This window comes from Cygnus olor, chromosome 1, assembly GCF_009769625.2.
Source record: "Cygnus olor isolate bCygOlo1 chromosome 1, bCygOlo1.pri.v2, whole genome shotgun sequence".
NCBI classification, from domain to species: domain Eukaryota; kingdom Metazoa; phylum Chordata; class Aves; order Anseriformes; family Anatidae; genus Cygnus; species Cygnus olor.
In genome coordinates, this window is record NC_049169.1 from 113,472,384 (window position 1) to 113,488,809 (window position 16,426).

The 16,426-nt window shown below is 40.2% G+C and overlaps 1 protein-coding gene across 2 annotated transcripts in view; it reads left to right on the forward strand.

Annotated features, from left to right (window-relative positions):
• The window catches only part of DYRK1A (dual specificity tyrosine phosphorylation regulated kinase 1A), a 91,539-nt gene that overhangs the window by 58,003 nt on the left and 17,110 nt on the right, over nucleotides 1-16,426 (forward strand). For both annotated transcript variants that reach the window (XM_040577469.1, XM_040577478.1), the window contains exon 3: nucleotides 6,797-6,996. In XM_040577469.1, the coding sequence (XP_040433403.1) occupies nucleotides 6,797-6,996 (200 nt within the window). The remainder of the gene's footprint in view (nucleotides 1-6,796; nucleotides 6,997-16,426) is intronic.

A 16,426-nucleotide genomic window follows, 5' to 3' on the forward strand; every position in this document is an offset into this window, starting at 1 on the left:
TAGCCCCATCTTCACAGGAGAGGTGCTCCAGCCCTCTGATCATCCTTGTGGCCCTCCTCTGTATATGTTCTAATATTTCTGCACCCTTCTTGTGCTGGGGACCCCAGAGCTGAATGCAGCACTCCAGGTGGGGTCTCACAAAGGCAAAGTAGAAGAGGGAAATCACCTCCCTTGACCTGCCTGGCCATGCTGCTCTTGATGCATCCTAGAATACAGCTGGCTTTCTGGGCTGCAAGTGCACGTTGCTGGCTCATGTTTAGCTTCTCATTGACCAATGCACCCAGGGCCTTCTCCTCAGGACTGCTCTTGATCCGTTCTCTGCTCAGCTGTGTTCATGTTTGGGAGTGCCCCAGGCCATGTGCAGGGCCTTGCACTTGGCCTTGTTGAACTCCATGAGGTTCACACAGCCCCACCTCTTGAGCCTGCCCAGCTCCCTCTGGATGGCATCCCTTCCCTCCAGCATGTCGACCGCACCACACAGCTTGGTGTCATTGGCAAACTTGCTGAGGGTGCTCTCAATCCCAGTGTCCATGTCACCAACAAGGATGTCAAACAGCTCTGGTCCCAGCACTGACCCCAGAGGAACACCGCTTATTACTGATCTCTACCTGAACATGAAGCCATTGACCTCAACTCCTTGAGTGTGACCATCCAGCCAGTTCTTTACCCACTGAGTGGTCCGTCTGTCAAATCCACGTCTCTCCAGTTTAGAGACAAGGCTCTAATGCGGGACAGCATCAAATGCTTTGCACAAGTCCAAGTAGATGACATCAGTTGCAGAAGGCCACTAAATTTGTCAGGCACGATTTGCCCTCAGTGAAGGCATGTTGGCTGTCACCAATCACCTCCTTATTTTCCATATGCCTTCACATATTTTCCAGGAGGATCTGGAAATAATTCCATCAGAACTCATGGATGTATCTCATCGTGTCCCATGGACTTGTGCACCTTCACGTTCCTTAGCTGGTCTTGAACCGGATCTGAGCATCACCTCTCTCAATCTGTTGGCATCGCTACTTCTTGCTGCCAGCCTGTTTCTTCAGCATGTTGGGTTCTCACTGGATGGCAGCATGACCCTCTGACTTTTTTCTGTTACTCAGTTCATTTTCTAATCTGGAAGTGAAAAAAAAAACACAACACACCTTGGAACAGCTGGGGTGGGGTGAATAATTTGATGCTAGTACCATTTTTTTCCCCCCTCTCCCCTCCTCTGGGGTAGTGAGTTGAGTTGCTTCATGGAAGTCTGTAACAAGTGTTGGAGTTAGGGACATAGCCAAGTACCTGGATAAAGGTGTCAGGGCATCTGTTTTTTGGCAATAAGCTGTTAGTTTGCCTCAGCTGTTGGGACTGCCACCTCTTTATTTGATGGCAACTGTCAGAAGAGGCTGCAGGTTTGTAGAAGACACCTGGAAAAAAGATCATTTGGTAAGGATAAAATTATACCCAGACCTAATGCGTCTGGGAATATATGTGGATTATTCTCTATTTAAGTGCAGAAGAGAAGTTATCTTCTGATTGCTTTTCTTGACCTTTTTGATGGTGCTTATTTGTCATTTTACATCTCTGGAGGTTTAGTTCTAATGTTTAGAGTCTGGAGTTGGCTGTAGCTAGTATGTAATTGTTTTCAGCATTGTATGCTACTTCTTACTGGCTTATGTTTGGTCACCCTCCATGTTTGGAAAAGGAACATGAAACACTGTGAATGTACGTAGATTTTTATTATTGTATGTGAATTTGATGTATAATCTATGGGCTTTTTTACAAGGCATAAAGTATGCATTATATGTCCTGTGTTTAGGCCAAGCACTGACTGCATAGACCTTACAGTGTCCCAGCCATAGGGAAAACTTTGGTTGAAATTTTTATGTTTTTAGACACCAAAGTTAAAAGACCACACTGCACACATTTTGGAAAACTCATTTAAAATGAAATTCTTATCAAATTACTTGAGAGATCTGCTTCAGAGATCTGCTTCCACTATGCGAAGGTGCTGCTTTAAAGAAATAAACCCTACCTTCTTCCATATGAGAGGCCTGTCCATTTCTGCAGTATCTATATTTTCAGATAGTTCTGAGTTATGAACCTCTTGAGGTTATAACTTAGTTTTTCTCTATTACCACACATTATCTCTATTACCACTATGCTATTGGTCCCCTCTTAAGCTTTTTCTTCTGGTTGTCGTTACAGTGGTTTGCTTGTACAATGGCATAGTATTTTATTAATGCTCGCTTCGTACTCACTTGTTACTTTCCAGAGACAGTAAATTTACAAAAGACGAAAAAGTTACTCCTGTTATTAATTATATTTTTCTTATATTATGGTCTGTGGAATATGACTAATGAAATACAGTATTCTGAACAGCTTCACTTCAAAGAGCTGTTACATTTGCAACTATAGGAAATAATGCTGTCAAGGCTGAAACAAGGGATGCCTTCTGGAGTTGGACCTTCTTGTCATAACAAGTTGTGATACAGTCTCGTCAAAGGCAAACAAATTATTTTCATAATATCAAAGTGGCTTTTGGACTATATGTTTTTATGCTATTCCTTGACCTAACACATAGGTGAACCCCATTCTTTAGGTAGTTCTACCCATTGCCAATCTGCAATGTTTTCCCTTAATTTACTTCCTTTCTTAGAGATCTTGGCATGCTTTTTCTGTCACTTTGTTTCTTTCCCAAGTTGCTTCTTCAAGTGCTATCGTTTCATGATACAGTGGTTAGAAAGCAAAATTGATGATTGACTAGAACTTGTTCCTTAGGTATTTCTACCCTGTAGTATGGATGTGTGGTGTGTATGAGCTCCGCTGGATTCTGGTACCCTCGTGGTGTCAATGGATCGGTTCACTTTCTGAATGTCTAGAGCTCCAGAACTTTGGCGATTGTGGGGTTTGTGAACCTCAGTTAATATTCATTAACCTCAGTTAATATCCATGCCAAGAAATACTCTTTCTTCTAGAGCTGGCTCCTCAACCTAAAACTAAAGAAGTCAAGATTTCTATTCTAGCCAATTCTTAATTCTCCCCTCATTTCTTCCTAATATTATCAGGTTTTTCTTGGCTCATAGTAGTATGCAGTACTAAGGTTCTCTTGGGCTTAGTTTTTTGATTGCAGGTATCACGGAACAAAGTCTGAAATCTAATGAGGTCAAGTGTTTCATCAAGGACCATATCCTGAATATTGCTAACATTGCTTGTTTTTTGATGATAGCTAACACTGCTCTCACTCAGGAAGAGAAATCTGTGAACTTCTGTGTCTCCATTTCAGTGACAGTAAGAAATCGTAAAGATGGAAATTACTTGGCTACTGATCTTTCAGACCATATAGTTAATGGTTCTTAAACTTTTCACCCAGGTGGTTCATGCTTATTGCTATTTTTTTTTAAGGGTTGAATACCGCCATCATCACAGAGACTATTAAAATGTCTCTCTCTTTGGAAAAAGAACACGCTATATAATCAACCAGTTTCTACTTGTCTGTTTCTAACAGGCTTCAGTTCATCAGGCTGTAGGCAGGCTCTTGTATTTAATAGTGTCCCCTTTTCTGAGATTCAGTGTTACTCTGTGAAATTGTTTTACACTTCTAGCAAAGAGCAATAGCCTTATAAAAGTTCCTTGTTGGAGACAATTTTGATTGATGTACGTTGACATCATTGTTTGTGTATGACTTACCTCCAAGCAAATAGTTAGTCACAGACACTGAACATCCAAAAAAAAAATTAAATTGAATGAGTAAGTTATTTGTCAAACTGGTTCTTAGTGAAGCTTTCTTTGTGATTCAACTGTCCAATCTCCTTGTCATAAGTCATGAAATTTGTCTTTCTGGGACACTGCTGTTGAATTAACAGAGTTGATCCATGTGATAGTTTTCAGCTTGGAAGACCAGAGATGCAACAGCCATATCATCCTCCTAGAGGAATCAGGAGGGAAAGGGTGTACCTGCCTAAAAAGTTTAAAGCTGATGTGAAGCAAGCGTTCTTTTGGGGGCTTAAGTATATTTCTAACCCTTTCTTTTTTCTTTTTTAAACCGTGTCCAGTGTGTTATTCGTTTTGTCCTCAGATTTGTTGTGATCTTTTGAGTGAGTGTTAGAAGATACCATGGGGTCAAAGTATAAACTAGAACTCTGCGTGGGATTTTGTATGTGCGAGTTTTCTGCTTTTTAGGGACATGTGCAAGTGAAGATTTTTTAAAATGAAATTTGTTTTTATTAAGTTATCTAATTTGCTAAGCGTCACGTCTAGTATGCTATTGGGAAACTTGCCTGGGGTTTAAAAACAAAAACAACAAAAAAGGAAATAAAATTTTTCCAAGTAGATGGCTCTAAAATTTATTATAAACTAATATTTTTGACTGACTGTTAGTGGTGACAATCTGTTGCTCAAACTGTAAGTGTACATAAGACATTACTTGGAATGTTACTTTACAGAAAAATATACAAATGTTTTTAAAAGTTTGCACTCAAATATTTTACTGATATTTTCACCGTCTTTAAATGCTGGAGGACAGTTTCACTTTCAGAGCTTACTAGGATCACAAAGCAATATTTAATGGATGTTTTACAGGATAGTTAAGAGCAATTTATTGTGCATAGAATCACAGGATCACAGAATAGCTTGGGTTGGAAGGGACCTCAAAGCCCACCTGGTTCCACTCCCCTGCCATGGGCAGGGACACCTCCCACCAGACCGGGCTGCCCAAAGCCCCATACAGCTTGGCCTTGAGCACCTCCAGGGATGAGGCATCCACAGCTCCTCTGGGCAACCTATGCCAGGGCCTCACTTCCCTCACAGTAAAGAATTTCTTCCTAATACCTGATTTAAATCCCCCCTCTTTTGATTTAAATCTGTTACCCCTTGTCCTGGCACCACGCTTTCTGACAGAGAGTCCCTCTCCAGCTTTCCTATAGGCCCTGTTTAGGTACTGGAAACAATGTTAAGCTTACTTAGTTCATAATGTTTTTAGGTCAAGAACTTCTTTATTTTGTTTCTGTTTGTACGATTGTCTTGATTCTTGATGTTACCAGAAGCACCACAATGCACACAAAAGAGTTGTTTTCATATATCATAGTTAATTTGTGATTTTTTTTCTTGCTTTGGTTAAGTGTTTGAAGATTTAATGAAGCTTTGAGAAATATGTCGGTACTTGTGGGCAATGTGGGCTTATGTTCATCTTCTGGAGCAGTTTTTGTTAGCATTTTAGTAGTACCGAATTATAACACTTAAGAATACCAGTTATCTGTCAGTAGGTATTTCATGAAATAATTTTATTTCACCCATTTTTAGTAGTAGTGATTGTACTGTGCTTAGTTTTTCTTACTTATAGATGTTTGAATATTATTTCAAAGGTACTTAATAAATAACTTTTTCTGAAATGATCTTAATTTAAAATGGTGTTTTATTTCATCCCATGCAATTCTTTTACTGCCCTACTGGGTGCTGAGTCAATGACATGCTGTCACTTTCAGTATTTTATTTTTTCTTAACTTAGAACAGGTGGTAAGTTGAGCAGTCAGTTATTTTTGTGGAAGTCAAACTGAAGCGAGTTGTTCATCTACTGTTTTCTACTGATGATATTTTCTTGCAAGGTTTTGATTGTACAGGAAATGGGGTTTCCCCTTGATGGTTAAGGAGATTACTCATCTCACATTTTGCTTCTAAATTTAATGTTTACCAATAATTGTGCTTCCAGATTTTAGATTTTGATTCCACTCATCTTCCTTCAGTAGTGATGTTGACTTCAGTGTGCCTGGCTGCTTTTCCCATCCTGTTCTCTATTAGGTTGTCCCAGTATGGCATCCGTTTAGAGAGTTTTCCCACTCTGATGTAGTCAGCAAAAAGTAAAAGGATAGATGTTACACGTGGAACATGCCAAACTTTAATTAACAAAGAAAGACAACTAAATTGTACTTTAATTTTGTCTTCTGCTGTTGGAGAGCAATGATGATACAAGCAGACTGTGAACTGATTAACCACCATATAATATATCTAAAACAACAGCTGAGAGGTGTTGGATCTTTCCCAGTTAGAGGCAGTTTCTGTGCCTGTGGTATTTGGCATTTTTAAGTGTGTTATGGAATATAATACCTTGGCTGTGCAGTTTGTCATTCTCCTGCAACTTGACACCAAGCGTTTGGCTTGTCTCTTGCTTTGTGGTTAGTTCTTGCAGTCTGATTTCACCTTCCCAAAAAAGAATTAAATGAAGTTACAGTGCTTGCTACCTGTAATCCAATGAAACTCAACTGTAGGAGTCAAAAAGTTGAGAGGAAGCACAGTGTACATTGGAAGAAGAGTGGAAGTTAAGAATGTAGGCTAGTGATCTAAGTAGTTTGTAGGAAACCATAGCCATTGAGGCCAGAAAATAAAAGCTGGGCACTAGCTTTTCTTTTCTTTTGGTACAATCAGTCCAGAAAGTTGTTGTAAACACCCTTTGAAGACAGAATCTGAGTGATTTTCTGCTTTTCTTGGAAATCCACATGCGAGATTTGTATCTTTGAAAATAACCGCTGCCAAAGTCCAGTTATGACACCTAACTGAAGATGTTAGAGATGGGCTGTTAGGGATAAAAATGAATAAATGATTAATGAATGATGTGTCACAATTGAAATGGAAGGAGGTACTTCAACTAAACAATCTTCATATGAGGATAATTTCTGGGTTGATTGTGTATGACAACTCTCGTGTATATTAAAAAATGGTGAAAGTGTTTATATGCTCTGTGAGCTAGGAGATAGAGACTAACTCAGGTAAATATTTTAAAGCCATTGAATTTGCATTAAAAACTCACATTGTCTTTTTACAGGAGGAGAGACTTCAGCATGCAAACCTTCATCTGTTCGGCTTGCACCATCGTTTTCATTCCATGCTGCTGGCCTTCAGATGGCTGGACAGATGTCCCATTCACATCAGCAGTACAGTGATCGTCGGCAGCAGAACATAAACGACCAACAGGTTTCTGCCTCATCATACACTGACCGAATTCAGCAACCTCTAACAAACCAGGTAGGTGATAGCCAAAAAATAAGTCATTTTAGATGTAGTCATTCTTTCTTTGTAAATTACAGGATCAAGGCAGATTCTTTTTTTTTTTTAACTGACCAACTCCTGACTCTTCAAGGATGGGTGGACGAACCGGAAGCTGGTTTTAGATATCTAGTGCATATTTGTTGTAGTTATTCTAGTTCTAATGTTTTTGAGATAAGAGGCAAGGAAGATCATCCAAGTCAAATGGAAAGAGTCTAATAGCAACTTTGTTCAGTGCTGTTTGATGTTAGGATGTGATTGTTTTATTACTTGATTTAATGCCAAGTGTTTTGATGCAGTCAACAGTTAGTATGTTTGAAATAGAGCGTTTTGCACAAAACACACTTTATACTAGGAAAGATAAACTTTTTATAAAACAAAAAGCAAAATACACAGCTATGATAGCACTGGAATTTTACTACCACTACTTTACTGCTTACTATCACAAAGAGATAAAGTGAGCACAGTTAGGGAAAGTGATTACAGGTGCTTTTGAGCTGTCAAGATCAGTGTTTTTTCCTTACTGCTTTTTTGGGTTGCTAGAACTGCTGAAGTAGCTTCTTAACTAATAGCAGCAGCCACAAAAGCTAGCATCTCCCTATGTAAAAGGTAAGTCTTGCTTTCTTTAAAGGGGTACAGCCCAGTGGTGTAGACTTCAGCACAGATGCGTTTCAAAACTTAAAATCCAGAAGTCTTGTAAGTCGTAGCTTCAGAATTTGGTGCAGGGTAATGAGACATTCCATTTAAAAAGGATGGAGACTGAAGTCTTTTGCTGCTGCCAGATTTATGTCTGTTCCTCTGTCCAAGGTGGCTTCGGTAGAAAAATCTGCAGTACTACCAAGCGGTACCCTGTTGGTATTGCTCTGTAGGATGGAGCTTGTGCAGAAAAAGATTAGAGGGAGTGAAATATTCAAACTAAGTGCCAGGATATTTGATACTAAGATTTGGAGAGCCGTAATGGCTAGGGCTCTGTGAAGAATGGCAAAGTGAATGGAGCTGGCAAAGGAAGTTTTTATACTTTCATGTGAGCCATTCAGTAGGAGGAATAAATTTGGTCATATATAACAGTATTTAGCTTGAGAAATTTGCAAAGATTTTTTTTGAGACTTTCTTTAGGCTAAAGGTCCCCCAAAACCTTCACAGTGAAGTTAGTGAATCAGTCTGCCAAATAAGAAAATTTTCTGTGTTCCTTAAAGCTTTCCAGGGTACTCACCTAAGTGTTATAATCTGGCATCACATCTGTGAGCTTTAGTGTACAATAGTGTTTAGTTATTTTCGAACCGAAAAGCAAAATCATTGAACTTTAGGATGTATCACCATCCCTTATCATTTTTGATTGCAACGGCTTTAAAATGGTAGTTGAATAATGGAAAGCTGAAGAATAGCTTTCAGAGAGTAGCCAAGAATTGTTGTTGACCAAAAAATGCAGCCTACCAAGAGGAGGATGTAAATACTAGGGAAAAGGTGGTGGTTGGTTCTGGGAAAAAATGATCAGTTGGCCACCTTCTGGGAAGGACAATCAAGCTGTCTTTGCAACATAAATAGTGTGTTAGAATCAATATTTTTATTTTTCCAGTTCCATCCTGTTTTTTTTTTCTGTACTGTAGCTTCTGTCTTACTATTTTACTATAACTGCGTTGAAGTCCTCATAGTCCTCTGCCTAAGCAGCTGTGAATTGAGCTCCTTTAATCCTTTGCAAGTAGCTTTTAGTTCCATGGACTTTGATTATGGACAACTTCTTGATGCCTTTTGCCTTCTTGTTTTTCACAACTCTTTCTTTTTTCTTCTTCTTTTTTTTTTTTTTTAAATTTTTGTGAGTCTCCTACCAATATGTCACATAGAGAGTTATGGAGGTTCTCTGTGGGCTTGTTGGGGGGAGTCTTAATGTCTCTTTGCCTTTGCATGTGTTTTTGGTTAATCTCATCTGCAAAACCAAATTCAGCTGAAATCTTTATTCTAGTGACTCAGATAATCTGCTCTACACCTTGTCTCTGTGCAAGCAAAATTCTCATTCTTTCTCTTTCATAGCTCTTTTGTTAGATGTCTAGCTGTCAGTTCTAGTTCATCTTGGTTAAAACCTAACTCTTATTCTTGTATCTTCTTATAAAAGCTGGGAACCTCCATTGTGGAAGGCTTTGTGCTTACATTTCTCCACTGCTGTGGACAACGCTATCATCTTGTCTTTAAGTCAGGATGAAATCTCCATACCATCTAGATTTTCATGGCTAAACAATACATACATCTTACACATTCTTTCTTGATGGCTCTTCTACAGAAAACCTTTTTATTCATGGTATTGCCTTGAATGGTCTGCAACTTGTTTCTCTCTGTCCTGCATATGTCAATTCTGAACAACTCTTGCAGAGATCATTTTTTGAACCATCTCGGTGTAGTTGTTTTGTTCCTCTGCTGGAATCCCACCATCAGCCATTAGTTCTTTCTGTTGTCAACTGCTCGTCTGTTACTAAAGCCTGGAACACCAGACTAGCCTTTTAGTGATGGCAAACTCTACTCAGTCTCATAGTCCTAGAATATCCCGAGTTGGAAGGGACCCATAAGGATCAAGTCCAGCTCCTGGCCTCACACAGGTCTACCCAAAAATTCAGACCATAAGGTGGTATACGTCAGTTTTCAAGTATGTATGGTTAAAGGAGATCATGTTTTTAATTTGGGCAGCAAATGTGATTTAAAGAATTTGACTTACACGTGCACAAATACAAGAACAAAAATGACCCTGTGTTAAATAAGGAGTGGGCTGAATTTCTGTTGTAGAGGGCTTAATAGGTTTGTCTAATTGCTGTAAAAAACAGCAGAAAGGAAAAGGTAACTTTCAGCAGATCCAGGAAGGATAATTCTTACGGGTAGATCCTTTTAATGTGATGTTTTGCACCCCGTTAGACAAGAAGTTAGGTCTCGGCTTCAGTTTCCGAATTTCCTGACTCAGCAGTGGCCACCCGCAGCCTAGGTGACTGACTCCGCTTTGGTGCCACCAGGTGCAGCATCCTAAATGTAGCCCGTTTGGGTGTAAATGCCCGCTGGATAGACATCAAGTTGCCAGCCCTTTTGCTGGCCACACCGGGAAGGGAAGCGGGGGTCTCCGGCTGCCCGGCAAAATCCTTTTCCGAGCTCCGGCCACCATCTGCTGGCCAGAGCGGAGCACTGCACTGCCAGCTTGGGACCGCCGCAGGGGCTGGTGCAGGTGTCTTCTGCGAGGGAAGCCTTCCCTCCCCTCTCCTCAATACTCCATGGTTAGAATAAACTCAATTCTCACCGAGTAAAAAAACTGTTAAATAATTTGCGGAGCAGCCCAGCGTATCTTTGAGAATCCTGAAGTGACGGAGTTGAGAATGCAAGTGTCAAAAAAGCTGATTGCTACATTTGCCGAACTTTGTAAGTAGGGTATCTCCTTCCAGTCCAGACAAACCTGACTTGCTTGAAAGTACAACCCAGGAAGAAGTCTCGTTTTTTGGGATCCTGAAAATTTATAGAATGAATAGATATTAAAATAGATAATAAATATTTAATAGCATATAGTATTTTCTCTCAGAAAATAAGTTTCTTCAGGCTGCTGCCAGGTAATAAGGATAATGTTTGTCAGTTGCTTAAAGCAGCTGTTAACTTCTGGCATTTAGAACAGCAGCACTTGCTTAAGCAATGTCATTTTGATAAATAGCAAAGATTAAAAAATCATAGAATGGTTTGGGTTGGAAGGGACCTTAAAGACCACCTAATTCCAATTCTCTGCCATGGGCAGGGACACCTCCCACCAGACCAGGTTGCCCAAAGCCCCATACAGCCTGGCCTTGAACCCTTCCAGGGATGGGGCGTCCACAGCTCACAGTAAAGAGTTTCTTCCTTAAATCTACTTTAAACCTGCCCTTTTCTAGTTTAAATCCATTATGCCTTGTCTGTGGCTGTACTCCCTGATGATAAAGACTCCTTCTCCAGGTTTCTTATAGGCCCTCTTTCAGTCCTGGAAGGCTGCTCTAAGGTCTCCCTGAAGTCTTCTCTTCTCCAGGCTGACCAAACCCAACCCTCTCAGCCTGTCTTGATAGGAGAGGTGCTTCAGCCCTCCGAGCCCCCTTGTGGCTGTCCTCTGGACTCATTCGAATACTTCCATGTCCTTCTTGTGCTGGGGACCCCAGAGCTGAATGCGGTGCTCCAGGTGGGGTCTCACGAGAGCAGAGCAGAAGGAGAGAATCACATCCCTCGCCCTGCTGGCCACACTGCTTTTGATGCAGCCCAGGTTGTGCTTGCAGCCCCGAAGAAAGCCACATTGCCCGGCTCACGTTGAGCTTCCCGTCAACCAGCATCCACAGGGCCTTCTCCTCAGGACTGCTCTTGATCTGTTCTCTGCTCAGCTGTTTTCATGTTTGGGAGTGCCCTGGCCCAGGTGTAGGACCTTGCACTTAGCCTTGTTGAACCTCATGAGGTTCACACAGACCCACCTCTCAGGCCCCTGGTCCCTCTGGATGGCATCCCTTCCCTCCAGTGTGCTGACCGCACTTCTCAGCTTGGTGTCATCAGCAAACTTGCTGAGGGTGCACTCGATCCCACTGTCCATGACACTAACATAGGTGTTAAAAGGCAGAGGTCCCAGTATTGGCCCCCGAGGAATACCACTCGTCACTGGTCTCCACCTGGACACAGAGCCGTTGACCACAACTCTTTGAGTGCAACCATCCAGCCAATTCCTTACCCACTGAGTGGTCTGTCTGTCAAATCCATGTCTCTCCAATTTAGAGACAAGGATCAGTGGGGCAGTGTCAAATGCTATGCACAAGTCCAAGTAGATGACATCAGTTGCTCTTCCCCTATCCACCAATGCTGTAACCCTGTTGTAGAAGGCCACCAGATTTGTAAGGCACTCTCTGCCCTTAATGAAGCCTTATTGGCTGTCTCCAATCACCTCCTTATTTTCCATGTGTCTTAGCATATTTTCCAGGAGGATCTGCTCCACGATCTTGACAGGCACAGTGGCGAGATTGACTGTCCTGTATTTCCCTTGGTCATCTTTTTTTTTCTGTTTTTAAAAATGAGGGTTATCTTCCCCCTTTTCCAGTCAGCAGAAACTTCAGCGGACAGCCACGACTTTTCAAATATCATGGACAGTGGCTTAGCAACTTCTTCTGCCAGTTCCCTCAGGACCTGTGGATGTAACTCATCAGGTCCCTTGGACAATGATCTCCCTTATGTTTTCCTCTCCGCTCCGCTGCACTCCTCTCCGCTCCTCTCCGCTCCGCTGCACTCCTCTCCGCTGCGCTGCGCTGCGCTGCGCTGCGCTGCGCTCCCCTCCCCTCCCCTCCCCTCCCACTCCCCTCCCCTGCCCTCCCCTCCCCTACGCTCCCCTCCCCTCCCCTCCCTTCTCTTTTCTGTTTTTCATTTTATTGCCGAGTCATTTTTTTTTTCTTGTTCAAGTTCTTGCAATGATTTTCATTCATAACCAGATAACAAGGAAGCTAGTCCTTGAATTTTAATTCATTGTTTCTATTCCCACTCTGTCCTGCTTGTATTTTGATTTGTAATGGCTTGCGGACCATATTCTGGTATTTTATGAATCAATTACAGTTGCAGATTAGAGGTTAGGAAACAGTAATGACACTTTATCTTAAAGTTATATAAATAATGTTTAGTTTTATGTTACCCTTAAAATATTATTTACATTATCTTTTCTTACACCTATTGCTTAATGGTTATGGTGGCTGAAGCTTACTCATCTCATCATTGGCAAGGAACAAATAACAGGAAGATATACTTCAAAGCCAACCAGATTGCTTTGTTTTTCCATTTATTTACAAGGTTTATATTACAGTTAAATACTTCCAGTTCTCTTCTTCCCCCCCACCCTGTGGTCAAGCTTAAGGCTCTTGTTTCCCAAAAACTGCTGGATGGTAAGGGTTTTCTCTGTCTGCATGCTGGGCCTGCTGGCAGGATGGGGTCCTGCCCTTGGCTGTGTGGTCTTACCTCTCTGATAAGTGCCAGAGCCCACTTCAGGAAAGCAGTAAGAGGATGTGGCCTGGAGTGAATAGAAAAGATGAGATCTCTGGGACCTTTCCTCCTTTAGCAGAAACAAGCAGTAATATTTCTTTGTCCTGTCTGAACTGGTTGCATCTTGAGAGTTCAACGTAGCCTGATGTTAATAACAGATAAGAGCTTAAAAGTTTTTACAACTTCAAACAAGTGTTTATTTTGTGCTGTGATAATGTTTATCTTCATGGATACTCAGATTGCCCCAAACTTTTTTCGGTTAAGTACAAAAGAGTAGAAAATTGATTTACCTGATAAGGAAGCTGAGTTGAGATTCCTGGGCAGAATTTGGTAACAAATTCCAGCAGTTTAGCTTTCACAAATCACCTGGGATTCAAAGGTCAGTCTGACAGCTAAACATTTTTGTTTGTATAAGTATCTAAGATCACTTACCACCTGCAAAATTCTTGATTTTGCTGACCAGATTGTTGGACAGGGATTTTATTGATTACAGCTAGATCATTGGAAAGTTAATGTGTTCAAGCAGGCAGCAGCAAATTCTTAGTTACTTCAGCCACCTAATCGTTGACGTAATTATTAGTGATGGCCAGACTTCACCAGACTGTAATGAACGTGAGCATGCATTTAATTTCAGTAAAAGTATTTCCCTTACTTTTCCTCTATCTCAGATTTTTGTTTAGAAGTAATTCTATGTTCTGGCAACAAGAATTTCATTTTTGTTTGTTTGTTTACCCCCCATTTCTCTAATTCTCTCCACCATCCTCTATTCTAAAAGAATACTTTTGAAAATGGTTGGGCTGAATCAGGCAGTGTAAAATCTTGGAAGATGACCCTTTTTTACTTGCCATTTTTATGTAATTATTTAACTTATAGCTTGTCTGCTGCTATTACTTTCACTCATTAACCGTATTTATTTAGGGAAGGAAGCCAGAAAAGGAGGGAAATACAGAACAAGTCAGTGATGGAAATTCTGTCCCTACCTGCACATAGTTCTGACTCTGAGTATAGTCACTTCGAAGAGTCCTGGATATCTCTGGTTCTCTGTCTGGCACATGCTTTTTTTTTTTTTTTTTTTTTTTTTTTCTTTAAGTCATTTTGCTAAAAATCTGGTTTGCTGTATATTATGTGTTACGGAGAAATGTTACAGTGGCTTGTGGTTATATCAATTAAACATCTGTTTTGTTGACCCTCTGGAGATACCATCTATTATGTGGCTGTCTGCCATGACAAGGGATTAGCGTTAACTTCCTATCTTATATTGTTGTGATGCAAGAAGGGTTTTAAAAAGCAAGTGGCATAGGAGATGAGACTGGTCTGTTCAGTTCTTTAATATGTAGGTCATAACTTTTAACAAGAATTCCAACTGTAATCTTTATAGAATAAAGTCTCATTATTTCTTCTTTTTGTGAAATGAAACTTGTACGGTATACAGCCAGAATCCCTCCCTCCCTCCCTATGAACTTAGAAGTAGTTTTTTGTTTGTTTGTTTAATATCTGAATTAGAGCACATATATATCTGCTTATAATTCCCCTTAATCAAAATGAAATGCGTTTTACAAGAAACAGTGCCGTCTGTTTTTAGATAACAAAGTATATGCCCAAAGAGAGAGAGAAATTATACATAGAGAGTGCAAGTTATCTGTTCCTTCATTCAGGAAACCTCAAAGACTATTATAGGTAAAATAACACACTTGAATTAAAAGTCAGAGTTTATTTTGAAGCAAGATTTATCTCAAAAGTGGTGTGAATACATGTAAATGGGGTTCTTAGATGCCTTTTTGTGCGTTTATTTGATTCTTCCTTATTTAGACTAGTTACAAGTTGCTTCTCAACAGTTAAGAAAAATCAAATTTCAGTTCCTTACTTGTAGTTTAGTTTTCATCATGCTGCCATTCCAGGTAGCTGTAGTAATGCTATGAAGGCATCAGTGTGGACCAGTCAGAATGCAGTGGATATTTACTGACATATGTAACTGTAATGAAAGTAGTTTCTTGTCTCTTAGTCTTGAAATATCTTTTGATTTTGTTCGATCTTCAGGAAGATCTGAGGTTGCAGTGTTGCTGTCTGGCCACCAGATAGAGACTGGAGCTTGCAAAATAGGATTTAATTTTTTTTCTGTCATTGAATGTTCTTTAAAACCAAGAGGGAAATTGTTATTACCCCAATGATGAAGAATTTATGAGTGTTACTGTGTAAAATGGATAATGAGCGCTTTGTTCCATAATCCTACATCACCGGGAAAGAACAGAGCAAGAACCTGAAGAAGAATCTTGGAGGAAGAAGAAGGGAATGTTAAAAATTTTACAGTATAACAAGGGCAGGAAGAAAAGGTCAACTCCCTCTCCTCTCTCACCCAGACTTTCTCAAGAACCCAGAATAGCAAATTAATATCTGTTAAAAAGTTCGTACAGGTCAAGTGAGTCCTCAGAAATATATGATTGTCTAAATGCACAATTAAAAGAACCGTTTTCAGACAGGATCCTGGCTATGAACAGCATTAGAGGTAGCCTGCAGAATTTTAATGATTTGTGATTAGGGAACAGCATTAAATTATTATTTTTTCCCCCTAACATTGAGATTAGATTTTTTTTCCCCTAAGTAAGGAAATCTGACTTCTAAATTAGAAAATAAACACGAACATTTCTTGTACAAATTCCCTTTCTAAGTTAGAGCAATCTTATGTCTGAATTGTTGATCTGAACTATTGAGTTCTTCTGTCCTCAGGCTGTTTCCTCAAAACATTAACCTGCAGTACTGGGGACTTTGGTGGTCATATCAGCCTAGGTGGGAGGGTTGTCTCTGCAAGTATTTGTGCACCAGTTTCTTTTACCAGCAAAATCTACCAATGTTACTATGTTCCAATAATTTCTTTAAATCAAATTCAGAAATTTAAGGGAAATTTTTGCATTTCACAAGCCTGTGACAGTGATGGTTGTGATTAGGACTAGATGCTCTTGAGGTGTTTAGGGATGCAGTGTAAGAGAACCAAAAATGATTGCATTTAGGTGTGATTCGTTTCATGATTAACATCTGTTTGACAGATGAGAAGAAGGAACAAAAATATTTTGGAAATGTCAAATAGTTTGTTTAGAAAATTTTAAAACAGACCTTCCTGATGTATACAGAACGGTCACGGGCTTGTAGTCAAAATGAATTAAGGGCTTAATTTGTTAAAGCTGCTGAAAGGAAATTGATGGTAGGGGGCATATCCAAAAGTGAATGGATTAGAGCAAACATCTAGGACGTACGTGGCTTGGGTTAAAAGTCCCTGAGGAAAGTTTAACTGGATTACATTGTCTCTGAGAAAGTCTCTAATCAGAAAGCCTGGAAGTCAGCAGTCTTGCATGGATGCAGAAATGTTATGTAGACATATTTTGAGTGGTGTGCGTCAGGACTGTGATTTGCAGTTCAGGCTCTGCTG